The sequence below is a fragment of the Oncorhynchus nerka genome, linkage group LG6 (genome assembly GCF_034236695.1).
Source record: "Oncorhynchus nerka isolate Pitt River linkage group LG6, Oner_Uvic_2.0, whole genome shotgun sequence".
NCBI lineage: Eukaryota > Metazoa > Chordata > Actinopteri > Salmoniformes > Salmonidae > Oncorhynchus > Oncorhynchus nerka.
The window spans coordinates 28,491,092-28,519,082 of NC_088401.1; the positions used below are offsets into that span (position 1 = coordinate 28,491,092).

A 27,991-nucleotide genomic window follows, 5' to 3' on the forward strand; every position below is an offset into this window, starting at 1 on the left:
CCCAAACAATCAGCAACACAGAGTACTTTGATAAATCAAACTAAGTGTTTGGTTATTTGGCTTACAGTGGCAGTAGAGCCAGACTGACTTAATGAATGTTGCTGTTCGGATCGTCTTCCCGACTGACTACCAAATGGCACCCTATTTCTCTATATAGTGCACTACTTTTGAACTATGGACCCTTGTCAAAAGTGTTGCACAATATAGGGAATAGGGTGCCATTCGGGACTGTCAGAGAGCGCTGCTGCAGAATGTACGCCTGACTTCAGCCATTTAACTCCATTCAAGTGAAAAGGGAGTCATTGAGAATGGAGTGGGAATGTGATGTATAGTATTTATACCTCTCGCTCGGGCACTGTGTGTGTGTGTGAAGTGTTTGTGACCTGACATTGTGCAGCTGTTTGGTGAAAGAGGAACAGAGTTTAGTGAGAGAAAGCTTTTGTGTGGATATGTGTTTACCTTTCTAAGTCAGCCATTGGTCCACTTCCTGATTATCATCAAAGAGTGGGCTAATGCAACCAGCTTTGCATATAGATCCTCCTGTGTGGATTTTCACACCAAGTCTGTTGTATTGATGAGAGGGCTGATGAGTAGATAATATAGAGGGGCTGTGAAAGGTTGCTCGATTAGCACGTCTGCTAAATGACTCAAATGTAAATGTAAAATGGTTCGGCTGTATGAGTAGCAGAGAAATTTGATCCAATTTTCTTACTGACCTAGTGACGTAACATTTATTGAAAAATCTGCCATAAATCCTCCCACAGTAACTCATTTGGTAGAGGAAGTTTTTTTTATTTGACCTTTATTTAACTAGGCAAATCAGTTAAGAACAAATTCTTATTTACAATGACGGCTTACCGGGGAACAGTAAGTTAACTGCCTTGTTCAGGGGCAGATTTTTACCTTGTCAGCTCAAGGATTCGATCTAGCAACTTTTCGGTTACTGGCCTAACACTCTAACCACTAGGCTACCTGTCACCCCTTTAAAGAAAAGTTCAACAAAAGTTTCATACAGCATCTCTTTCAGTGGTATTAGTGGAAGAGAAACTTCACCACCAACTCTAGCTTTAACATGACCGATGTAAAACCTATCAAATCAAATGTATTTATAAAGCCCTTCTTACATCAGCTGATATCTGCTGTACAGAAACCCAGCCTAAAACCCCAAACAACAAGCAATGCAGGTGTAGAAGCACTGTGGCTAGGAAAAACTCCCTAGAAAGGCCAAAACCTAGGAAGAAACCTAGAGAGGAACCAGGTTATATGAGGGGTGGCCAGTCCTCTTCTGGTTGTGCTGGGTGGAGATTATAACAGAACATGGCCAAGATGTTCAAATGTTCATAAATGACCAGCATGGTCAAATAATAAACCCCCGGACAGGGCCAAACAGGAAGGATATAACCCCACCTACTTTGCCAAAGCACAGCCCCCACACCACTAGAGGGATATCTTCAACCACCAACTTACCATCCCGAGACAAGGCCGAGTATAGCCCACAAAGATCTCCGCCACGGCACAACCCAATGGGGGGCGCCAACCCAGACAGAAAGATCACGTCAGTGACTCAACCCACTCAAGTGATGCAACCCTCCTAGGACCGGCATGAAAGAGCACCAGTAAGCCAGTGACTCAGCCCCTGTAATAGGGTTAGAGGCAGAGAATCTCAGTGGAGAGAGGGGAACCGGCCAGGCAGAGACAGCAAGGCCAGTTCGTTGCTCCAGAGCCTTTCCGTTCACCTTCACACTCCTGGGCCAGACTACACTCAATCATATGACCCACTGAAGAGATGAGTCTTCAGTAAAGACTTAAAGGTTGAGACCGAGTCTGCGTCTCTCACATGGGTAGGTAGACCATTCCATAAAAATTGAGCTCTATAGGAGAAAGCCCTGCCTCCAGCTGTTTGCTTAGAAATTCTAGGGACAATGAGGGGGCCAGCGTCTTGTGACCGTAGCGTACGTGTAGGTATGTACGGCAGGACCAAATCAGAAAGATAGGTAGGAGCAAGCCCATGTAATGCTTTGTAGGTTAGCAGTAAAACCTTGAAATCAGCTCTTGCCTTAACAGGCTAGCACTGGAGTAATATGATCAATTTTTTGGGTTCTAGTCAGGATTCTAGCAGCCGTATTTAGCACTAACTGAAGTTTATTTTGTGCTTTATCCGGGTAGCCGGAAAGTAAAGCATTGCAGCAGTCCAACCTAGAAGTAACAAAAGCATGGACTAACTTTTCTGCATCATTTTCGGACAGAAAGTTCCTGATTGTTGCAATGTTACGTAGATGGAAAAAAGCTGTCCTTGAAACAGTCTTGATATGTTCGTCAAAAGAGAGATTAGGGTCCAGAGTAACGCCGAGGTCCTTCACAGTTTTATTTCATATGTATGTTCCATAAGTATGTATGTAGTTCTGTGTAGAGCCTCTGTACATACAGTCCTAGGGTTGTGTGGAGCCTCTGTACATACAGTCCTAGGGTTGTGTGGAGCCTCTGTACATACAGTCCTAGGGTTGTGTGGAGCCTCTGTACATACAGTCCTAGGGTTGTGTGGAAGATCTCTGTACATACAGTCCTAGGGTTGTGTGGAAGATCTCTGTACATACAGTCCTAGGGTTGTGTGGAAGATCTCTGTATGTACGTAGTTACTGGTATATAAAAGGGAGATTCTCTCTCCTCTGCCCTAGATGAAGTAAATGGCAAGTTTATACCATGGCGCCGTTCAAAACCTCTGCCAATTGGATGCACCAGGAACAATTAGTGTAAAATGTACACTACTGGTTCTGATTTCCGTGCCTGTCCGCCCGTTCCTGCCATGTGCTATAGTGTCGGGGGAGAAGGCTCGATGAGCGCTATTGAGAGATTGCGAAGAGAAGAGAAGGCTACAGTGAGATTGAGAGGGTACAGCAGATAAATGGTACTGTAGATTGTACTGTATTCAGTGCCAAGTAAGTCCTCCAAAGTGCTCATTTTGACCGACATCTAATTTGACAAAACAATTGATATGTACAGTATTTTAACTGTTCTATTTGCCAAATTCAGTGCAACAGTCGTTGTTCTGCTTTTATTTGCCATAGTTTGTGGTGAAGATTATGCTTCGTCTAGATTATACCTAAAGTCTAGATTCTAACTCAAATCTAGTGGTTGATAGTGCCAGCTCTTATAGGGAGACCCTCTTATAAATTGTAGTGAAGTAGTAGTTATGCTGTCACTTGTCATAGCCAAATCATATTCAACACTATTCCCAGGAAAGTTTTCTTTGAGTTTGTGGTGCATATTGTTCTTAAAGTGCTGGTGGAAGGTATTTCCAGCCAGAAGAGCTGTAAGAGGGGAGACCCTTCACACAGGTTAGTGTTGGCGTGTTGGCAGCGACACAAGCAGCTGTTAGGTATAACGTCAGTGGGGTTCCAAGGGGGCAGCGCCGTGCCAAGACAAACATTGTCCCAGTAGCGATCTACCTCTCCTCTGCCTCGTTCGCTGTCGTTTCCTTCTGACTCGGGCTCTCTCTCTCTCTGTGTTTGTATTCACGCACTCGGCTTGAGTAGAGAGCGAGAGAGGGAGAAGGAGAGTGAGGGAGAGAAAGGGAGAGCGAGGGAATGAGCGAGCGAGATAGATACAGGCTGACTGAGTCTTTATAACAACACAGAGAAAATCTTAGTCATGCGAGAGGAACAGTGTGTGTGTGTGGCGGGGTATGCCAGCATAAAGCTTGCATGGCTGTATGTGTTGACTGACTGGTGGAAAAAATATCTATCGTGTGTTTACGACCAGACTTTGGAACGTGTGTAAAGTATCTTACCTTCCCAAGCCTCTCATTTATGAAGTCCATATACAAAACATAGTATAGTTATTTCCCCCTTATTTTATGTTTATAGAATGCCCCTTTATCCTCAAACCAGAACCACATTTTCACGGGTATTATGTCAAACAAACGGCTGTTACTATAGTGGATGACGTTTCATAGCTTTCTGACTGGCTGGATACTGTTGTACTTTATAAGACAGGGTAGAGTCAGTGGTCAGACTCTCTGCTAGTGTAACAAACTGCTCTGTGTAACCCTGAACTGTAAACTGTCACGGTCTAAACATATTGATGCCGCGGTAGCTAAGACGGGGAGAGGTCTGTCCGTAATAAAGCGCTGCACTGCTGTCTTACGGTCCTACAGGCCCTAGTTTTGTCGCACCTGGACTACTGCCCAGTCACATGGTCTAGTGCCACAGAGGGACATAGGCAGATTACAGTTGGCCCAGAACAGAGCAGCACGGCTGGCCCTTAAACGTACATTGAGAGGTAACTTCAATGACATGAATGTCAATCTCTCCTGGCTCAAAGTAGAGGAGAGATTGACTGCATCACTACTTGACTTTGTGAGAGGTATTGACATGTTGAAATCACAGAGCTGTCTGTTGAAGCGACTAGAACACAGCTCGGACACCCATGCATGCCCCACAAGACATGCCACCAGAGGTCTCTTCACTGTCCCCAAGTCCAGAACGGACTCTGGAAAACGCACTGTACTACACAGAACCCTGACTACATTAACTTTATTCCACATCAAGTAACTCATGCAAGCAGTAAAATCAGAGGAAGAAAAAAAACAGGCACACACACACACGCATGCACGCACACACACGCACGCATGCACGCACGCACACACGCATGCACGCACGCACGCACACACACACACACACACACACATACACACACACACACACACACACACACACACACACACACACACACACACATGCACACACACACACATGCACACACACACACATGCACACACGCACTAGCACAGTCACTCTACACACATGTAGGTATGACGGTATTATAAATGTTGTATTTGAGATATTTAGTGACGTAATAATGTTATGTGAACTGTTTTTTAAAAATGTTTTGCTTAATTTATTTGGACCCCAGGAAGAGTAGCTGCTGCCTTGGCAGCTAATGGGGGATCCTTAATAAATACAAATACAAACACAATGTCTCTCTGGGACCAATTGGGAAGGAGAGAGGGAGGGATGGAAAGAGAACAAGCAGAGATGAGGACAGAGACTAAAGACAGACCATCTCTGCATGGTTTACATGCGGAGAAGGGTAAAGAAGGAGGAATTGGGATGGAAAGAGAGAGTAGATGGAAGAGATAAAGAGAGCATAAACGACCGTGTGAGTGACACTGTTTAAAAGAGCTGTCTCTTCTCAGCAGGCAGCGTGTGTTTTAGGAAGGAAACTCAACCACCCTCCTCATCCCTCTCTCTCTCTCGCTCTATTTTTCTCCCTCTTATTTCTCTCTCTCCCTCCCACGTTCTCCTTCTCCCCCCCCCCTACTCACTCTGTCCTCCCTCTCTCTCCTCTTTCCTGGTTTATCTCTCTATCCAGTCTTGATGACAGTACAGCTCCTCTCTGCAGGCTGATTGCATGGCAGAGACCGGAGAGATTGTCTATCCTCCTCTATCATCCTCTATCAAACTAAATGACCAGTATTTACCAAACAGCAGGCAGTGAGCTCATCTTTACCAGGTTGCATCCCAAATGGCCCCCTATTCCCTAAATAGTGCACTACTATTGACTATGGCCTATAGGGCTCGGGTAAAAAGTAATGCCCTGTATAAAGAATAGGGTGCCATTTGCCCCAAAAAACCTCATATCCTTTGTGTGATCACAGTCTTTAGATCTGTTTCAGAGAGACACTTTCTTTCTCTTTCGGTTGCCTTGTAGTTGGTAGTGTTCTATCAGAGATAGAGAGACTGTGTGTTGTTGGTAGTGTTCTATCAGAGATAGAGAGACTGTGTGTTGTTGGTAGTGTTCTAGCAGAGATAGAGAGACTGTGTGTTGTTGGTAGTGTTCTATCAGAGATAGAGAGACTGTGTGTTGTTGGTAGTGTTCTATCAGAGATAGAGAGACTGTGTGTTGTTGGTAGTGTTCTAGCAGAGATAGAGAGACTGTGTGTTGTTGGTAGTGTTCTGGCAGAGATAGACTGTGTGTTGTTGGTAGTGTTCTATCAGAGATAGAGAGACTGTGTGTTGTTGGTAGTGTTCTAGCAGAGATAGAGAGACTGTGTGTTGTTGGTAGTGTTCTAGCAGAGATAGAGAGACTGTGTGTTGTTGGTAGTGTTCTAGCAGAGATAGAGAGACTGTGTGTTGTTGGTAGTGTTCTAGCAGAGATAGAGATACTGTGTGTTGTTGGTAGTGTTCTATCAGAGATAGAGATACTGTGTGTTGTTGGTAGTGTTCTAGCAGAGATAGAGAGACTGTGTATTGTTGGTAGTGTTCTAGCAGAGATAGAGAGACTGTGTGTTGTTGGTAGTGTTCTAGCAGAGATAGAGAGATTGTGTGTTGTTGGTAGTGTTCTAGCAGAGATAGAGAGACTGTGTGTTGTTGGTAGTGTTCTGGCAGAGATAGAGAGACTGTGTGCAGTGGTCCGTGCTTCTACACCTGCATTGCTTGCTGTTTGGGGTTTTAGGCTGGGTTTCTGTACAGCACTTTGAGATATCAGCTGATGTACAAAAAGGCTTTATAAATACATTTGATTTGATTTGGTCTGCTCCGGGTGCTCACAATAGCAGTCTTCCTCTCTGGAGCTATAGGTGTCATGGAAGGTAAATGAGAAGGTAAACGAGGTAATGAGAAGCTAATTGAGACCCTACATCCTCCACCTCTGTGCGTTTTGTTTTAAGTAGTGTCTCTCCTTTCTCCACCTTGATGAGCAGTTGTGAATTTCCGTGTTTTGGACTGTAACCTCGCTCACAAGGTAGAGTGCTGTGCGTTCAGTCAGAACAAAGTTAGAGCCTGTAGTTATGTAGCGAGTTAGTTGAAAGACACATGGGCCCTTTAGTTTGTTGCAGTGAGTGAGAGTGAATGGGAGGGGAGAGCGGGGGAGTCCTTCGCTGTGTTACTGCACGTGGATGCAGCAGGGGCTTATAGCGAGAACAAGAGAGAGGGGAGGGAGGGAGGGAGGTGGAGAAAAGGGGGACGTTGAGAGCAAAGAAGCGGGGAGGAGAGAAGAAAGGGGAGGTGTGAACATGGGAGGAGAAGAGGAGGGGAATGAAGAGAGGGAGAGAGATGCCTCTTAGGAGGGTTGTGTCAGGGGTGAGTATGTTGTGATCAGAGCATGGGCCTCACGTTATTATACTGTTATTTAGGTGCACGTACACACACACACACACACACACACACACACACACACACACACACACACACACACACACACACACATGCATGCTTATGGACACACACAACCATCTTTTGAGCAAAGGGCAGGCATGGGAGCAGAATCAGGCAAACATAGTTAACATGTGTGTACACACACGTGTACACACACACTAACCACAACCACTTGCCCTCCCCTCCTACCCACCAGAGGCCTGCAGTGTCCCTGCCTTGTCATCCCTGTTGTCCCATAAGCTGCTCCCTGGGGAGCAGCAATCTGTTTGGGATTGTCAAGAGAAAAGGGTCCTGCCTGTATCACGTACCATGAGGCAGGCTGTCAGAATGCATCCATCCAATGGAAGTGGGCTGGGGGTTTGGGAGAAGTGGTGGCCCCTGGAGGATCCAAACCTTTCATTCACCGACTATACAGAATGGAGATAATAAGGGAGGAAGGAGGGATATTGAGGGGGGGAGGAAGGGAAAAGAGGGGGAGGAGAGAGGAAGGGAAGAGGGAGGGATTTGTGATGAACACAGCCCACGGCTCTTTATTATGCTCTCTCTCTCTCCTTTCTCTCTGTCTCTGTCTCTCCTTCCTCTTGATGGTTGGACAGCTCTACTAATAAAAGCCAGCATGCATTTGCTTCAGCTCCTCTGCTCCTTTTCTTCCCTCTGCCCCTGGAGCGCACACACATTCAGACGCTGCCAGTGCCCCTCGTGTGTGAGACTGTGTGTGTATATTAGTGTGTTATGTGACCATGTGCGGGCGCATGGCCCCTAGTCTTGCGGTCTGTTTACTAGGGTCTTCATTTTATAGAGTCATTGTGGCCTTTATGGTCTAGGGTCTTATGGTATAGGGTCTTTATGGTATAGGGTCTTTATGGTCTAGGATCTTTATGGTATAGGGTCTTTATGGTCTCGGATCTTTATGGTCTAGGGTCTTTGGTATAGGGTCTTTGGTGTAGGGTATTTAGGGTCTAGGGACTAGGATCTTTATGGTTTAGGGTCTAGGGACTAGGGTCTTTATGATATAGGGTCTAGGGACTAGGGTCTTTATGGTTTAGGGTCTAGGTTCTTTAGGGTCTAGGGTCTTTATGGTCCTTAGGGTATAGGGTCTTTGTTATAGGGTCTTTGGTATAGGGTCTAAGGTCTTTTTTTTTACCTTTATTTTACTAGGCAAGTCAGTTAAGAACAAATTCTTATTTTCAATGATGGCCTAGGAACAGTGGGTTAACTGCCTGTTCAGGGGCAGAACGACAGATTTGTACCTTGTCAGCTCGGGGATTCGAACTTGCAACCTTTCGGTTACTAGTCCAACGCTCTAACCACTAGGCTACCCTTTATGGTCCTTAGGGTATAGAGTCTTTGTTATAGGGTCTTTGGTATAGGCTCTGTATGGTCTAAGGTCTTTACGGTCTAGGGTCTTTACGTTCTAGGGTCTTTATGGGATAAGGTATTTATGGTCCTTAGGGTATGGGGTCTTTGGTATAGGGTCTTTATGGTCTTTATGGTCTAGCATCTTTGTGGTCTTTGTGGTATAGGGTATTTTGGTCTAGGGTCTTTTGGTCTAGGGTTTTTATGGCCTAGGCTCTTTAGGGTCTTTAAGGTCTTTATGGTATAGGGTCTTTATGGTATAGGGTCTGTATGGTCTAAGGTCTTTATGGTCCTTAGGGTATAGGGTCTTTGTTATAGGGTCTTTCTTATAGGGTCTGTATGGTCTAAGGTCTTTATGGTCTAGGGTCTTTACGTTCTAGGGTCTTTATGGGATAAGGTCTTTATGGTCCTTAGGGTATGGGGTCTTTGGTATAGGGTCTTTATGGTCTTTATGGTCTAGCATCTTTGTGGTCTTTGTGGTATATGTTATTTTGGCTTAAGGTCTTTTGGTCTAGGGTCTTTATGGCCTAGGCTCTTCAGGGTCTTTAAGGTCTTTATGGTATAGGGTCTTTATGTTCCTTAGGATATAGGGTCTTTAGGTTATTGGGTCTGTATGGTATCGGATCTTTGTTCCTTAGGGTATAGGGTCTTTATGGTATAGGGTCTTTTTGGTCTTTAGGGTATAGGGTCTTTATGGTATAGGGTCTTTATGGTATAGGGTCTTTAGGGTCTTTATGGTCTAGGGTATATAGCGTCTTTATGGTGTTTAGGGTCTTTAGGTTCTAGGGTCTTTATGGTCTTTAGGGTATAGGGTCTTTATGGTATAGGGTCTTTAGGATATAGGGTCTTTATGGTATAGGGTCTTATTGGTTTTTATGGTATAGGGTCTTTATGGTATAGGGTCTTTTTGGTCTTTAGGGTATAGGGTCTTTATGGTCTTTATGGTATAGGGTATTTATGGTCTTTGGGGTATAGGGTCTTTATGGTATAGGGTCTTTTTGGTCCATAGGGCATAGGGTCTTTGGTATAGGGTCTTTAGGGTATAGGGTCTTTATGGTATAGGGTCTTTATGGTCTTTGGGGTATAGGGTCTTTATGGTATAGGGTCTTTATGGTCCATAGGGCATAGGGTCTTTGGTATAGGGCCTTTAGGGTATAGGGTCTTTATGGTCTTTATGGTATGGGGTCTTTATGGTATAGGGTCTTTATGGTCTTTGGGGTATAGGGTCTTTATGGTATAGGGTCTTTATGGTCCATGGGGCATAGGGTCTTTGGTATAGGGTCTTTAGGGTATAGGGTCTTTATGGTCTTTATGGTATGGGGTCTTTATGGTATAGGGTCTTTATGGTCTTTAGGGTATAGGGTTTTTATGGTCTTTAGGGTAGAGGGTCTTTACAGTATAGGGTCTTTACAGTATAGGGTCTTCATGTTCTAGGGTCTTATGGTCTAGGGTCTTTAGGGTCTTTATGGTTTAGGGTCTTCATGGTCTAGGGTCTCATGGTCTAGGGTCTTTAGGGTTTTTATGGTTTAGGGTCTTTATGGTCTTTAGGGTCTTTATGGTCTTTAGGGTCTTTAGGGTCTTTATTGTCCAGGGTCTTTAGGGTCTTTATGGTTTAGGGTCTTTAGAGTCTTGATGGCCTAGGGTCTTTAGGGTTCTAGGGTCTTTGGGTCTTTAAGGTCTAGGGTATTTAGGGTCTAGGGTATTTAGGGACTAGGGTCTTTATGGTCTATGTTGGATATAATATCTCTGCTGTAAATGTCCTAAACAGTGATAAGCTGAGGACTGAGAACGATTGAGCGATAGAACTCTACGTGGGTGAATATTGTTGTCTAAATTACAGTATGTTAAGGCTGGCAGGTGCTGGAGTGTGTGCCAGGACAGATAAAAGTAATTGAATTACAAATGACGCTACGCACGCCTCGGAAAGCCACACGCATAGCGCCCAGGGCAATGGAAACGAGAGGAGAACACTTGGGGTACAAATTACAGGTTCAGTACGCCTGAGTTTGACTGAACGACTGTGTGTGTGCATTTCTAACTGACATAAAGTATGTACTCACACACATTCACAGACTGTGTGTGTGTGTGTGTGTGTGTGTGTGTGTGTGTGTGTGTGTGTGTGTGTGTGTGTGTGTGTGAGAGACATGGACAGCAGAGTGAAAGGCCTAGCACAGACGCCATGGGGCGAGAACGCACCAAGATATTTTTTACAAGGTATCATGTGTTACTCGGTGGCGGTCATGGCTGTAGATTGTTTATGACAGCCTGGGTCTGGTGAACCTTGTTCTCAGGGTCTCTGTCTCTCTGGGTTTCCTGAGAATACGCCTGCACATGCTCCACATTCTGGCGGTGTAGCGTTTCACGCTACCGTTCCTAGGACACAGGCACTTTAGCCGGGAGCTTGCTGATAGAGCTGCTACGTCTCTGTCTGGAATCTACAACCGTAGCATGAAAGAGCAGTGGACATTTTCATAAATGTGTGTTTTAGTGCACACATGGAATCCAGAGTACATTGAGATGTAAAGTGTAATTAATACTGCCTGCAGTTTCTTAGTCTATATCAGTTGATGACATGAATCAAGTTGTATGGTGCAACTGCAGTACCCTAGTTTGTAGTACACTAGTTTGTAGTACTCTAGTTTTAGGTCCGCCAGTACCAGAAGACAGTGTTTCCCAACCCTGGTCCTCCAGTACCCCCAACAGAACACAGTTCAGTTGTAGCCCTTGACAAACACATCTTATTCAACTCATTGAGTTGAATCAGGTGTGATTGTCTAGGGTTACAATAGAAATACGTACTGTTGGGGGTACTGGAGGACCAGGGTTGGGCTGTTGGGGGTACTGGAGGACCAGGGTTGGGCTGTTGGGGGTACTGGAGGACCAGGGTTGGGCTGTTGGGGGTACAGGGTGACCAGGGTTGGGCTGTTGGGGGTACTGGAGGACCAGGGTTGGGCTGTTGGGGGTACTGGAGGACCAGGGTTGGGCTGTTGGGGGTACTGGAGGACCAGGGTTAGGCTGTTGGGGGTACAGGATGACCAGGGTTGGGCTGTTGGGGGTACTGGAGGACCAGGGTTGGGCTGTTGGGGGTACAGGATGACCAGGGTTGGGCTGTTGGGGGTACAGGATGACCAGGGTTGGGCTGTTGGGGGTACTGGAGGACCAGGGTTGGGCTGTTGGGGGTACTGGAGGACCAGGGTTGGGCTGTTGGGGGTACAGGGTGACCAGGGTTGGGCTGTTGGGGGTACTGGAGGACCAGGGTTGGGCTGTTGGGGGTACTGGAGGACCAGGGTTGGGCTGTTGGGGGTACTGGAGGACCAGGGTTAGGCTGTTGGGGGTACAGGATGACCAGGGTTGGGCTGTTGGGGGTACTGGAGGACCAGGGTTGGGCTGTTGGGGGTACAGGATGACCAGGGTTGGGCTGTTGGGGGTACAGGATGACCAGGGTTGGGCTGTTGGGGGTACTGGAGGACCAGGGTTGGGCTGTTGGGGGTACAGGATGACCAGGGTTGGGCTGTTGGGGGTACTGGAGGATCAGGGTTGGGCTGTTGGGGGTACTGGAGGACCAGGGTTGGGCTGTTGGGGGTACAGGATGACCAGGGTTGGGCTGTTGGGGGTACAGGATGACCAGGGTTGGGCTGTTGGGGGTACTGGATGACCAGGGTTGGGAAACACTGCCCTAAGGCATTGCACAGGAGGCATTGGGATGAAGGTTTTGTTTTTGCTCCTCTGTTGATTGACACATGGATTTGCTCTGGATTTCCAGCTTGGTCCAAAGTTACTCTGTAGAGAGAATTGGTTTGCGTCCCAAATGGCACCCTGTTTCATATGTAGTGCACTACTCTTGACCAGGTACCATAAGTAATAGGGTGCCGTTTGGGAAGCACACTTGTTGTATCGAACATAGCACTCTGAAACGTCTTATGTTAATCCTGGTGTTTGGATTACACTTGAGATCGGCCCTAACTCCATTCTTGTGGTTGCTGTGGTGTAGCAATTTGTCACACACACGCATGCAGTCCACAAAGTCCACAAACAAGACCCAAATTGCTCTATGCCATGTCAAAACAATTGTCCTGCCCTTTTAAACAAATCTGTAGAACAAGTGGCTCTGTTCTGGAGGAGGAGCATTAATCATTCGAGAAAGACTGTTCACGTCCCAAATGGCACCCTATTCCCTGTATAGTGCTCTACTTTTGACCAAATAGGGAATAGGGTGCCATTATTATTTGGTCATTATAGACTTAGTTTTGTTAACTAGATCAGCAGTTTATTTTCTTACGCCAGTGTCAATGAATAACCTGCTCTAAATAGCAAGCATGACTATCCTCACCGACTACACCTCTGAAAAACACACACACACACACACACACACACACACACACACACACACACACACACACACACACACACACACACACACACACACACACACACAGATGAATGACTCAACACCAGGGCCAATCCTTAGTCCAACAACTTGTTCCTTATAGCTTCTCTTTCTTTCTCTCCTTCTCAGAAAGAAGGCCCCATGTTCATGAAAGAGGGATTTTAGTCTTAAATCTGTGCCACACTTCTCATGTCAGTGATCAGTGCAGAAACATGCATTCTGGGATTACTGAAGTGGGTAAACTACAGAGGTTTTTATAAAAATACGAAAATGCTAATTACTCACTTTGGTCTCTCTGTCGGTCGCTCTGTGTGTGTGTGCCTCTCTCTGTCTCTCTGTGTGTGTGTGTGCCTCTCTCTTTGTCTCTGTCTCTCTCTGTGTGTGTGCCTCTCTCTCTGTCTCTCTGTGTGTGTGTGTGTGTGTGTGTGCCTCTCTCTCTGTCTCTCTGTGTGTGTGTGTGCCTCTCTCTCTGTCTCTCTGTGTGTGTGTGTGTGTGCCTCTTTCTCTATGTCTGTCTCTGTCTCTCTCTGTCTCTGTCTCTCTCTGTGTGTGTGTATGTGTGTGTGTGTGTGCCTCTCTCTCTCTCTGTCTCTGTCTCTCTCGGTTTCTGTCTCTGTCTCTCTCTCTCTGTGTGTGTGTGTGCCTCTCTCTCTCTCTCTGTCTCTGTCTCTCTCTGTTTCTGTCTCTCTGTGTGTGTGTGTGTGTGTGTGTGTGTGTGCGTGTCTCTCTCTCTCTCTCTCTCTCTCTGTCTCTGTCTCTGTCTCTCTCTGTTTCTGTCTCTGTCTCTCTCTCTGTGTGTGTCTCTCTCTCTCTTACTCTCTCTCTCTCTCTCTCTCTGTCTCTGTCTCTCTGTGTGTGTGTGTGCGCCTCTCGCTGTGCCACCATGCTGCTGATTTCATGGGAAAGAAGTATATCTCTTTATTAACAATGACCTCAGTGGAAACCCATTGAAACAATTTGCTCAACTTCTTTTTTGTGGTTTTGGGGAGTCATTTATGCAAGATATATTTGAATTGTGGCACACAGAGAGGAGAAAGCCACCCATCACGAGTGAGTTTGACTGGCAGATTTGGTCCATAGACTGTTTTAAATGGGAGAACCAGGGTTATGTCCTAAATGTTACAATATTTCATATGTAGTGCACTACTTTTGACCAGAGGCCATTATGGTATATAGGGTGCACTATAGTGCACTGTATGGGGATTAGGATGCCATTTGGTACACACTCCTGTGGTTGTCTAGAAAGGCTATATGGATGAAAATAAATACTTAGAGTATATTGTAGAATTATGATCTATACCGTACCAGTCAAAAGTTTGAAAACACCTACTCATTCAAGGGTTTTATTTTTACTATTTTCTACATTGTAGAATAATAGTGAAGACATCAAAACTCTGAAATAACACATCATGTAGTAACCAAAAAAGTGTTAAACAAATCAAAATATATTTTATATTTGAAATTCTTCAAAGTAGCTACCCTTTGCCTTGATGACAGCTTTGCACATGCTTGGCATTCTCTCAACCAGCTTCACCTGGAATGCTTTTCCAACAGTCTGGAAGGAGTTCTCACATATGCTGTGCACTTGTTGGCTTTTTTTTTTTTTTTTTACCACGGTCATGTAATGACAAACTATTGTAGTTGCAGCTGCAATCTGTTTGTCCTAATCACTCTGCATGTCCATCAAAGACCACATCTCTGTAATTGCTTTTCCTCTATATTTCTTCTCCTCTCTCTCTCTCTCTCTCTCTCTCTCTCTCTCTCTCTCTCTCTCTCTGTTTTTGTACTCCCTCTATTAATGCTCTTATAAAAGGAGTCTCCTGGAACTCTCTCTTTAAACTTTTCAAGAGTATCATCAGGGCCTCCAGATTACTTAGCAGTGCGGGACTAGAATAGACACCAGGGCCTCCTAATAAGACACCAATGCCTCCTGATGACTCTGCAGTATGGGACTAGTATAGACACCAGGGCCTCCTGATGAGACACCAGGGCCTCCTGATGACTCAGCAGTTTGGGTCTAGTATAGACACCAGGGCCTTCTGATGAGACACCAGGGCCTCCTAATGACTTAGCAGTATGGGAGGTTGTATGTGAAAACTCTTTCTAAGAAGCATACATTCAGTTTTTCCGAACTCATTTCGCTCATGCATAAGCGGGACATACCGGTGCTGGCTCATGAGCAGATCAAGAACACAGCTGGAATGCCGATTTAAGCCATTTACATGTCCTAATAATTCAAAAGATTCCCACGAAAACCAGGTGTTTTAATCAGCGTATGTTTACTTCAATGTTTGACCTTCCTCCAATTTAAGATAAGCAGAGTAAGGTGTTTACATGACTATTGCCATACTTGACCGACTGCCATAATCAGTTAAATATCATACTATTACCGTGCATGTAAACATTCTCAATGTCTACTGTTCATTTGCAGAAGGCCCGCATCTGATGGTTCCACTTGTGGTGTGTGGTCCTGGTTGGCTGATTTATTACTAAGTCGAGCAGTTTGTTAGCTATAGTTAGGCTTATATGTTAGTTGCATCTTAGCTAGCTTGTTGTCTAGTAAGGAATGGTATTATTAACAAAGACATACTATGTACAGCGCTTTCAGAGGGAGAAAGTGTGTATCTTTCCACCACACACGTACACATTCTCCCTCACGAACACACAGTACACACACACACACACACACACACACACACACAGAGTCAACTCCCGACTTTTCCGAAACAGCCGTCCTCTTGTGTGTTTTAATCATTTCCCTCTCAGCGTTCCCAGCAGAGTTCCCAACGGACCACCTGGTGGCCGGGCTGCTTCAGCCTTTGATGTCTGTGGGAGCTGGATTAATTGAATGATATATTTACATGGACACATAATTAATGATGAGGGTCTAGCAGCCTGGGGCTAAGGGCTGTAAGGGCACTACAAAGGGGCTCTCTGAGGGTCTCAGGGCAAAGGGTGTAGGGTTTAGGGGTTGAACTCGGGCTACCGGTACGGATTCAGCTTTCACAGAACCAAGGCACTCCTTTAGTTATACAACTAATGTGTTGGTGTTGTTGCAATCCAGATCTCTGTTGATTTATAGTTTTCATAGATCAGTTGTCAGTACTGGGCTTGAATCATATTTGTCCTTACTTTGTGACGGAGGTGTCACTGGAGTGAGTGTGAGAGTGTGGCAATTAAAGAGGCAGCACTCCTTCAGTCCGTGGGCTGGACAGCAGTGTGGAAGAGAGATCCAGGCTTGACCCGCGCCCTACCCCTCTACCTCCACTACTCCCTTCTGCCCCGGCCTACTCAGGGCATCCTGGGCCCTCCTCACAAAGGTTCTTCTCAGTGTACCAGGCCCCGTGGCATCCGCCCAGCCAAATTCCCCAACAGGATTAGAGCAACATTTGGAACAAACCTCAATATTAAGCTCATGTGGCTCCATAAAAACTCCCCCCCCCCCCTCCCCCCTGGAAAAACAAGTGGGAGTAATCAAGGCTGGGCTGAAATATGGGAGCGGTATCAGAACCAAATCAGTAGATTCTGTCTCTCCCTCTTCTACACACAGTGATCTCCTCATACATTCTCTCTCATGATTTATTTGTCATCTCGGCACACACACATATTCCTAATCTTTCTCTCTGTCTCTCTCTACCTCTGAGATGATCCTTCGTTGCTACACAGCCCATAGCTCTCTCTCTCTCTCTCTCTCTCTCTCTCTCTCTCTCTCTCTCTCTCTCTCTCTCTCTCTCTCTCTCTCTCTCTCAATAGGTGGTCAGGCACTCACTGAAGTACAGTACACTCAGAAACCATGGCAACAAAGCTAGCTAGCTAGTGCAGGGATGGCTGGCTGTCTGAATGGTCGACTGATAGGCTGCTGGGAAGGCCTCTAACCACACAGCGTCCTGTGCCCTGACCGTGCACTGACCTGAGTGGTTATGTGGCTTTGATCGAGGCTAGTTTAGACTAACCTCAGCCACCTGGGCTGAGATGGGCCTCCTGAGCTACACACACACTCACACACACACACAACACACACATGGGTTCCTTGGGGGGTGAGAAAAGGAGAATGAGTGTGTGTGTACATGCTTGTGCGTGTGAAGTCATCCCAAGCCAAGGAGGGAGACGGAAACCTTTACAAGCCCCAGAGGGACAATGGTGGATGGCGGTTAAGGAGCGTTTGGGAAGCCCTCTGATTGGCTGTGCATTCCTTACAGCCACAGGTAACGCACGACCCTCCACACACATACAAACACAGACCACTAGAGCACCACATGGCAGACGGATTGCATCTGGCTCAGTCTTCTGTTTGGCAGCACCGTCCTGCGCATTTATTAGTCATTACTGAACAATGGAGGAAATAAAAGAAAGAGGGACAATGGAATGAACATGAAACAAGACACTGATTGATCCTTGATCCCCTGAAAGTGAACTGTCCCGATCATCAGAACTCCTTATATTCTTCTGAAACCCTCCATCCATTTTGTTCCGTGTCTTGCTGAACATGAAAAGTTATATTGGAGGAGAGGTTCTGAGTGTCAAACCTAAACCAGATGTCACTGGGACCCTGAGGTAAGTCCCTCATTCATGATAGGCCTGCTCGTTAGGGACAAGCCCCCCCCCCCCCTTCCCTCTCTTTTTGATTCTCACTCTTTCTCCCTCTCTCTCCCTCCTCTCTCCCTCCTCTCTCCCTCTCACTCTGTCCATCTCCAGGCTAGCCAAGATTAGTCCAAATGGGGACTAAAGGAGATCCTAGTAAAATCAAATCTCTCCCTCTCGCTCTGTCCATCTCCAGGCTAGCCAAGGCAGAGAGGAAGAGTGCAGATGAGAGGAGAAAGTAGGGCCTGATGGCATAGTTAGAATGCTGCGTGCTGCTGGAGTGTGTAATGTATGCTACCATAGCTCTGTCTCACTCCCTATACAGCTGCAAGGCTTTTCTTGTAATTCAAGGTTAGTAGTGAAGGGAGAGGTTGTTTTATATCGGGGGTGAAAGAAGAAGACATTAGTCATGAGAGTAGAAGATTATCATGCTGTCTACCATTAAGCACCCTAAGCGCGGCACCTTATTCTCATAGGGCTCAGGTCAAAAGTAGTACACTAGTAAGGGAACAGGGTGCCATTTGGGACGCTGACTCAGTGTTGATGGCCATTAATCTGAAAATTGCACATTTCTTACTCCATCTGGCAGCTGTGTGCGTGTCAGAGGGACTGACTGGAAACTCCATAGTGCCCTTTTTGTTTTGGTCGACTTTGAACCTCCGTCCCCAGGCCCTTTTCTTCTCCTGGACGGCTGGTCCGTCCCCAATATTCTACTACTGCAGCTGAACCCTTGATGAGTACAGTAAAGGAGTAATGAGTAATTTAAAGGCTCATTAGCGGAGCTAATCCTCCAAAACAATTAGGAAGCAGAAACAGTATGACTCGGCAGTCAGGTTGAGTACCAAATGGCACACTATTCCATATGGGCCCTGGCCAAAAGTAGTGCACTAAATAGGGAATATAGGGTGCTATTTGGGACATCACCCCTGTGTCTGGCATAAAAGACCTCTTGTTTCCTACAGACGTATAGAACTATGTTCTAGGGGGATGTTTGTGGGGCGAAGAGAAATGTTTTTGCCCCTCTTACTAAGTTGAGGGTCTTTGTTCTATAGTTTGCTTTGGTTGGGTTCACTTAAGCTTTCTCAAGAGGTCATTCCTTTTAAATGTGTCAGTTTGGTCTGAAGGAAAAAGGTTAAGAAAAACGATGCTGCTCTTAGAAAGGAAAAAAAGGAGAGATTCTTGACTTCTGATCAAGAATTCTCATATTTCCTTCACATTTGGAGATTTTCTATCACTTTTCTGAAAGATGCCAAATACCTTCCATATGCAAAGCATTTGAAATGCCAGATAACAGAAGAACACAGTATTCTAGTCAACTATTCCCTCAGGTTGGAACACATCCTGAAGGTTATCATTAACTGCGTCCCAAATGGAACCCTATTCACATAGGGCTCTGGTCAAAAGTGGTACATTACATAGGGAATAGGGTGGCATATGGGACATACAGTGCTTTCAGAAAGTATTCATACCCTTCAACTTTTTTGCATAATTTGTTGTGGTACAGCCTGAATTCAAAATGGATTAAATATATATTTTCTCTCACCAGTAGCCTTGTTTCTTTAGGTTATTGTCCTGCTCATGTATTCAGGTGAATTCATCTCTGTTGGAAAGCAGACTGAACCAGGGTTTCCTCTACGATTTTGCCTGTGCTTAGCCCCATTCCGCTTATTCCTTTTGTCCTGAAAAACTCACCTGTAATAAGCATTTTCATAACGTGATGCAGACACCACTCTGCTTGAAAATATGGAGAGGGGTACTCAGTAATGTGTTGTATTAGATTTGCCCCAAACATAACACTTTGTATTCAGGACAAAAAGTTAATTGCAGTATTACTTTAATGCCTTGTTGCAAACAGGTTAGTATTGTAGAGTAACTACAATGCTGTTGATCCATCCTCAGTTTTATCTTATCACAGCCATTAAACTCAAACTGTTTTAAAGTCACTATTGGCCTCATGGTGAAATCCCTGAGTGGTTTCCTACCTCTCTGGGAACTGAGTTAGGAAGGATGCCTGTATCATTGTAGTGACTGGGTGTATTGATACACCATCCAAAGTGTAATTAGTAACTTCAACGTGTTCGAAGGGACATTCAATGTCAGCTTTTTGTATTTTTACCGTTCTACCAATAGGTGCCCTTCTTACATGCTGACCACACCGCTTGCGTCGCTTGTGCGAGCGTTGCAAAATAAATGTACACATGCATGTTATTCAATCATTGCACCCACACTGCTCGCGCGCGTCAGCGACCGTCTGTGTAGCCAGGCGCTAAAATAGAAATCGGTCCAATTTTTGATGTGCTGCAAGTCCGGTCACTCCAGTCTCCTCATTGGTTTTTAGGAGCATATACCCACGTGGGTGATTGAAAGATGAACTGAGGTCCACACCGCAGTCGGTTGTAGTAATGCTGTAAAGTTGGTTGCCAACCTCCATAAAAAGTCCAAAGAAGAAAAAGAAGCCTGAAGAAAGGAGGAGAGATGATGAGAAACGAACTTGGTTGACCCTTTTATCTGTGGATTAATTGTCGGAGTAGAGGACCTTGTGCATTTCAGGAAAAATAACAACCCAATGTTTGTATCCCAGGACAAATGAGCTAGAAATAGCAAGCTAATGTCCCCAAATGAATATAGTTGGATCAGGGTTTGTTTTGATATTTCAACCTGCGTGTTTTGATTGCTTCTGGTGTGGGCGAACAACATCGACGTGCACGCGTGTCCGGTTTGGTCAGCATGTTAGAGAGACATTGGAAAACCTTCCTGGTCTTTGTGGTTGAATCTGTTTGAAATTCACGGCTCGACTGGGGGACCTTACAGATACTTGTATGTGTGGGATACAGAGATGAGGTAGTCATTCAAAACTCATGTTAAAACTTGTTATTGCATAAAGAGTGAGTCCATCCGACTTATTATGGGACTTGTTGAGCACATTTTTACTCCTGAATAATTGACTCAAGACATTTCAGCTTTTCATTATTAATTAATTTATTAACATTTCTAAACATAGGCCAGTGATGACAAAAATCACAATGTAATCCATTTTAAATTCAGGCTGTAACACAACAAAATGTGGAAAAAGTCAAGGGGTGGGAATACTTTCTGAAGGTAGTGTAGTCAATTATCTCTACTACTACTACTTTGTTCCTGGGTCTACAGCAAGGCTACCCCTGCTCTCTCTTTCTCTCATCTCCCATGGTGTCATAGGAATGTCAGGACATCACTACTGTCAGGGGCTGGAATCTGGTTGTCAGAGGTTAAAGTTCAAGGTGTGTGTGTGTAGGGGTCTCGTAGATGAGTGGGCATCATTGCTGGAACTTCACTTGAATATTAGAAATGGCTGAGTGCGTAACATATTTTTCCATTTCCTGTGTCCCAATGAGAACTGAAGTTGACCTTTGTTCTCTGAAGGTAAAAAGTCAGTAGAAAAGTGAACCAAATCAGGTCAAATTAACAGTGAATCATGTTCAATTGAGTTAAAGGGAGAGGAAGGTGACAGATGGAACCCTCCTGTCTGTCCCAAACGGCCCCCTATTCTCTATATACTGCACTACATTTGATCACAGCCCTATGGGTCCTGGTCAAAAGTAGTGCCTTTTATAGGGAATAGGGTGCCATTTGGGACACTGGCTTTGAAGACAGCTGCCTCAGCACAGTGTCAATGTGCTCCCCCGTCCCATGATCAAGTTTTATAGCATTGTATTAGCTCTGTAATTCCAGTTGTAAGGAGAATGTGGCGATTCGGGGCTGTTAGCGTGGCATGTCACACAATGACACTCTTTATCTGCCTCTCAGCTTCTTCATTCCTCAAGAAGTCCCATGAAAAGACCATTGCTACGGATCATTGGCGTGGCTAATTGATGATGCATCCCAAATGGCACCCTGGTCTTTATATAGCACACCTCTTTTGACCAGAGCCCTCTGGGGCAGCTTATGGGTCCTGGTTAAAAGTAGTGCACTACATAGGGAATAGGGTGCCATTTGATTTGGGATGCAGTGTGAATGTGGGTTGAGTGCGAACATTAGACGGACCCTTTTGAGTATAGCCTCTTGTTGGGTTGTTTAGAGTCTTCCAGTGACAGTGTAAGGAGTTAAGTGGGCTTCATCATGCGTGTGTGAGTAGGGTGTTTTTTCTCTCGGTAATCTAGTGTTTCTAACATCAAATCAAATTGTGCCGAATACAACAAGTGTAGACCTTACAGTGAAATGCTTACTTACAAGCCCTCAACCAACAATGCAGTTTTAAGAAGAAAAAAAAGTGTTAAGAAAGTATTTACTAAATTAACTGAAGTAAACAATAAATAAATACAAAAAAAAAGAAGAAAAAAGAAGAAAAATAACAAATAACATCTGGCGTGTCTTGTGTATGTACACGTCTGTGTTTTCACCTGTGTGTGTGTGTGTGTGTCCCCTGCCAATCCCTGCCTGAGGGCTGAGGTTCTAAACAGTGCCAGTGTTTGTACAGGGCTGTGAGGATGTCTGGACAGGCTGTCCCGGACAATGCCTGTCCAAAATACTCTCCAAAAAAGCTCTTACTGCTCCATCTGAGATTTACGTCCCAAATGGCACCTTATTCCCTGCATAGTGCACTCTGGGCCCTGGTCTAATGTAGTGCACGTTTTAGAGAATAGGGTGCCATTTGGGATGCATGCTAAGAGCTGCTTATTACCATTACACATCTCTATGGGGAGACAAGCAGATGGAAAACCAATGACCAACACAGTTATGCAGATACAGGTTACATCCCAAATGGCATCCTAATCGCTATTTTGGCACTACTTTTGACAAGGGCACTGGTCAAAAGTTGTGCACTATGTAGAGAATAGGGCACAGTTAACAAAGATTATGTTTAGAGGGAACCAAAAACCGAGATTTAGGCTGACATGATTTGGTGACCATCTGTTCTGACAGACAGATCTGTGAATGCTTCAGGATATCTGTGACGTCGGCTTTGGGCCGACAGACGCTAGCTAGCTATGACGAAACACAGTGGTCAGATAGGGTAGGTTTTCAACTTCGACAATCTCTCTTATTGCTGATTAGGAAGGAAAGAAGATGCGTTGTATGTGGAATGGTGGAGAAGGTAGACATTGATGGGTTGACTACAGAAAGAGTGGGTAAACTACTGTAAAATCCAATCCCAGGAGTAATACAGCCCTCAGCTTGGCCTGAGGGTATGAGTAAGGAAGGTGGACCATGACAACCAGGACATTGTAATAGCAGCTCCATCGTCTCCCAGTGACAGGAGACCTTCTGGACAGCCATCTTGCTGAGTGGCACCATACTGATCTTCATTCTGACCTAATGAGCTGGAACAAAATAGTGGCTCTACCACACCTGAGCCTGGCCCTCCCTCATGGAGAGACCCTCCTTTCTGGGCCAAAACCCCAGTGGGTGTCACTGCCTTTGTCCCTCCCTCTGTGCCTCACAACTTTAGCAAACAGGCCCAGAGCCAGTTCCCAACCTAGCACTAGGGCTTTCTCCAAGGAGTAAAGAGGGAGCAATGGCTGAATTAAAGGCTGCATACCAATATATTTTTGTGTTTTCCTTCATGATCAGCATTAAGGGAACATATAGGGTAGGTTTTCAACTTTAACTTACTCACCATTCAACATACAGTTTACTCTTAACCAAACAGTAAGTTATGTCTCCAGTTTAAAACCGGTCTATTAAGTCATATTAACGGAACAATACAATGTATTTAAAACATTTCTCTTTGCATTGTTGGGAAAGGCCCGTAAGTAAGCTTTTCACTGTTAGTCCACACTTGTTGTTTTACGAAGCATGTGACAAATAACATTTCATTTGATAAACTTGGTAAGCAATGTTATCAAGAGTGGAATAAAACTATTTATCCCAGTCAATACCAGATGGAAAGTTCTATCAACACCAGCGGACCATAAATCACCGTCTTTCCAAAGCTTCAGAGACTCCTTGGCGTCTTTCTGATCGTGGTAAATGTAGAAAAGGCAATAAGCCAGTGGTTATTTATACTGTGGTTATAATCGACAGTGACATCACAAATGGCACCCTATTCCCTGTACACCTCCCCCCACTACCTCCCCAACCACCCACCCACCCCTACCTCCCCAACCACCCACCCCTGTCACGCTTGACGGGCTTGGGATGCCTGTTGACTGACAGGTGGGAGGAAGGGCTATGATTGGTTCAGGCTGGGGCCTGCGGGAAGGCATTGGAGCGTTGAGAGAGCCAGAGAGAGAGAGAAGAGAGAGAGAGAGAGAGAGAGAGATGGTTGATGTGTGATAGAGTTGATCAACACAGGGAGAGAAGCAGATTCAGGCCTCTATACTGGATGTGTTTTCTCGTGAAAGGATATGAAGGGGTTAAGAACAAGATGACATTATAATACTGATGATGTCAACTCAGGTGAGCCCGCTCTCTAGTTCTCTCTCTAATAGTTGCCTTAAGATCGGTCAGTGTCTGTTGTCTGTCGTTTGTGTTTCCCTGCATGTTCTTGTCCAGGTTCAGGCTTGGTTGAGAACTCTGGGGCTGATCTTCATTTAAGGGTTGAGTATTTCACTCAACACCCAGCACATGCTGGAACTGTTATAGGCTGTCCCAAATGGTACCTCATTCCCTTTATATTGCACTACTTTTGACCAGGGCTCATAGGGCTCTAGTCAAAAGTAGTGCACTATATAGGGAATGCCATTCGGGACTCATTCATAGTAAAGTTTTTCAACGTTTGGAGTGGCTAACTCAGGATGGTCTTCTGGTCTATTTGTTGAACAATATATATACAGTGCATTTTGAAAGTATTCCGATCCATTGCCTTTAACATATTTTGTTAACCTCACTATTTTATGCCTTACTCTAAAATATTTCATTTATTTAAAAAAATATATATTTTTACCCCCAATTTCGTGGTATCCACGAAATTGTTACTCAAAGGTCGAAAGCCATGCGTCCTCCGAAACACAACCCAACCAAGCCGCACTGCTTCTTAACACAGCGCGCATCCAACCCGGAAGCCAGCCGCACCAATGTGTTGGAGGAAACACCATGCACCTGGTGACCTGGTTAGCGTGCACTGCGCCCGGCCCGCCACAGGAGTCGCTAGTGTGCGATGAGACAAGGATATCCCTACTGGCCAAACCCTCCCTAACCCGGACGATGCTAGGTCAATTGTGCGTCGCCCCACGGACCTCCCGGTCGCGGCCGGCTGCGACAGAGCCTGGGCACGAACCCAGAGTCTCTGGTGGCACAGCTAGCAGTGCGATGCAGTGACCTAGACCACTGCGCCGCGCCACCTGGGAGGCCACTCTAAAATATATATATTTATTTTATGTCTTCATCAATCTACTCACACTAACCCATAATGACGAAGCAAAAAATGTTTTTTTAGACATTTTTGCAAATGTATTACACATTTAAATCTGAAATATCACGTTTGCATAAGTATTCAGACCCTTTACTCAGTACTTTGTTGAAGCACCTTTGGCAGCGATTGCAGCCTTGAGTCTTCTTGGGTATGGCGCTACAAACTTGGCACACCTGTATTTGGGGAGTTTCTCCCAATCTTCTTTTCAGATCCTCTCAAGCTCTGTCAGCTTGGAAGGGGAGCGTCGCTGCACAGCTATTTTCAGGTCTCTCTAGAGATGTTTGATCGGATTCAAGTCTGGGCTCTGGCTTTCAGAGACTTGTCCCGAAGCCACTCCTGCATTGTCTTGGCTGTGTGCTAAGGGTTGTTGTCCTGTTGGAAGGTGAACCTTCGCCCCAGTCTCAGGTCCTGAGTGCTCTGGAGCAGGATTTCATCAAGGATCTCTCTGTACTTTGTTCCGTTGATCTTTCCCTCGATCCTGACTAGTCTCACAGTTCCTGCAGCTGAAAAACATCCCCAGAGCATGATGCTGCCCACCATGCTTGACCGTAGGGATGGTGCCAGGATTTCCTCCACACTTGACACTTGGCATTCAGGCCAAAGAGTTCAATCTTGGTGTCATCAGACCAGAGAATCTTGTTTCTCATGGTCTGAGAGTCCTTTAGGGCAGTCATGTGCCTTTTAATGAGGAGTAGCTTCCATTTGGCCACTCTACCATAAAGGCCTGATTGGTGGAGTGCTGCAGAGATCGTTGTCCTTCTGGAAGGTTCTCCCACGATTGCTCAGTATGGTCGGGCGTTTGGCCAAACCTTTTCCATTTAAGAATGATGGAGGCCACTGTATTCTTGTGGACCTTCAATGCTGCAGAAATGTTTTGGGTACCCTTCCCAGGATCTGTGCCTCGACACAATCCAGTCTCGGAGCTCTATGGACAATACCTTCAACCTCATGGCTTGATTTTTGCTCTGACATGCACTGTCAACGTTGGGACCAAATATAGACAGGTGTGGGAAGGGGCCTGAATACTTTCCGAATGCACTGTAGTCTGCATATCAAAATGGCACCCTTTCCCCCTACTACTTCCCATAGGGCTCTGGTCAAAAGGAGAGTGCAGTACGTAGGGAGTAGGGTGCCCTTTGGGACACAGGAATAGTGGAGTTGGGGTATGATTTGTGAGCAGATGGATGCAACTTCTGGGAAGTAAATATGTTTAAATGTAGCGGTGAATCTGGGACGGTTGTTGACTGTATTCTGGAAAGAGAACGGACTGGTTTACTACCACTTTGATAAGGCAGTAGTAAACCACTTTTTCCTCGCTCACTCTTATTCTTTCTATCCACACTGAGTGTACAAAACATCAGGAACACCTGCTCTTTCCGAGACAGGCTGACCAGGTGAATCCAAGTGAAAGCTATGATCCCTTATTGAAGTCACTTGTGAAATCCACTTCAATCAGTGTAGATGAAGGGTAGGAGACATGGGCCAGCATCCCTGTGGTACGCTTTCAACACCTTGAAGAGTCCATGCCCTGATGAATTAAGGCTGTTCTGAGGGCAAAAGCAGTATGCAATATTAGTAAAGTGTTCCTAATGTTTGGGCACTCAGTATACGTTACTGTCTCACTTTCACTCTCATTGTTGCTCTCTCTCTCTCGGTGTCTCTCTTTAATTACATATTGTCAACAGTGTGTCAGTAAATACTGCATCTCGACTAACTCCTCCTTCTCCTTTCTCTCTCTCTCGCTCTCTCTCTGTCCGTGTCTCCCTGTTCGTGTCTCTCCCTCTGTCTCTCTCTCCGTCTCTCTCTCTCCATGTCTCTCTTTCTCTTCTCTCTCTCTCTCTCTCTCTCTCTCTCTCTGTCTCTCTCTCTCTGTGTCTCTCTGTGTGTCTCTCTCTCTCTCTCTCTCTCTCTCTCTCTCTCTCTCTCTCTCTCTCTGTGTCTCTGCCTCTCTGTCTCTCTCTCTCCCTCTGTGTGTGTCTGTCTCACTCTCTTCTCAGACTCCTCCTCAGAAGTGAGAGCTCCAGTGGGTTTCCTCCCTCCGCCATGCTGCTGGTGTGTGTGTCCTGGCTGGGCCTGCTGTCCCTGGGTTGGGACCAGGGCTGTTCAGCATTCAGCACCACCAGAGCCCAGGGAGGCCTGAGGGGACGCATCCAGAGGGACCGTAGGAACATTAGGCCCAACATCATCCTCATCATAACCGACGATCAGGACACGGAGCTTGGTAAGAATGTCATGCTGATCCCCTGGAGGTCTGCTGTATTTTGTAAGAGCCGCCATAGCTGTATGAATCTGGGTTGTATTCATTAGTGCACACTGTAGCGAAACGTTTTGTAACAGAAAATGAGAACAAGCATTTTTGCTGGACAAATTCAGGTAGGACCCTCACTCTTTCTGCCCGTTTCCTTCCATTTGGTTCCTAGTGTACATCTCTCGATCTGTCCTACGGAGGTCTGGGACTATAGTGGTGGTGTTGTCTTGGTCACTACCACTATAAGGTGCTCTGTTGATCAGTGTTTTAATCTACAGGGTGCATGGTTGGCCCTGCTATCTACTGTTCTGGGATTGAGAGCATCCTCACCTCTCTCTCGCTCTTTCTGTCTCCCAGACATAAGCGCAAGCAGACAGAGGGGCCATCTGGCCTTGTGGAGCGGTGTACAGTGTTTGTGTAATGGATTATGGTTACTTATTACTCTGACAGAATAGGATGGGATGCGAAAAGCTCCAATCCTAGTTTGACCGCAGTGTTTCCCCACAGGGAAATGCAATGTTGCAATCCTCCTCCTCTGACAAAAATCCATCTCCCACACTGTCTGTCACTACAGAGCAGCAGGTTAAGAAGTCATGAAGGAAGATCTACAAACGGAACAGAACAGTCTGAACTGTGTCAATTGTAATTTAGTTACATGGGTCACTGTTAAGTCTATAAGACTGCAGTCTGTGACGATTGTAATTTAGTTACATGGGTCACTGTTAAGTCTATAAGATTGCAGTCTGTGACGATTGTAATTTAGTTACATGGTCTATAAGTCTATAAGATTGCAGTCTGTGACGATTGTAATTTAGTTACATGGGTCACTGTTAAGTCTATAAGACTGCAGTCTGTGACGATTGTAATTTAGTTACATGGTCTATAAGTCTATAAGACTGCAGTCTGTGACGATTGTAATTTAGTTACATGGG

At 45.5% G+C, this 27,991-nt stretch overlaps 1 protein-coding gene across 4 annotated transcripts in view; it reads left to right on the forward strand.

Annotated features, from left to right (window-relative positions):
- The window catches only part of sulf1 (sulfatase 1), a 69,000-nt gene that overhangs the window by 1,003 nt on the left and 40,006 nt on the right, over positions 1 to 27,991 (forward strand). For all 4 annotated transcript variants that reach the window (XM_065019472.1, XM_065019473.1, XM_065019470.1 and 1 more), the window contains exon 2: positions 26,809 to 27,032. In XM_065019472.1, the coding sequence (XP_064875544.1) occupies positions 26,855 to 27,032 (178 nt within the window). In that variant the 5' untranslated portion in view covers positions 26,809 to 26,854. The remainder of the gene's footprint in view (positions 1 to 26,808; positions 27,033 to 27,991) is intronic.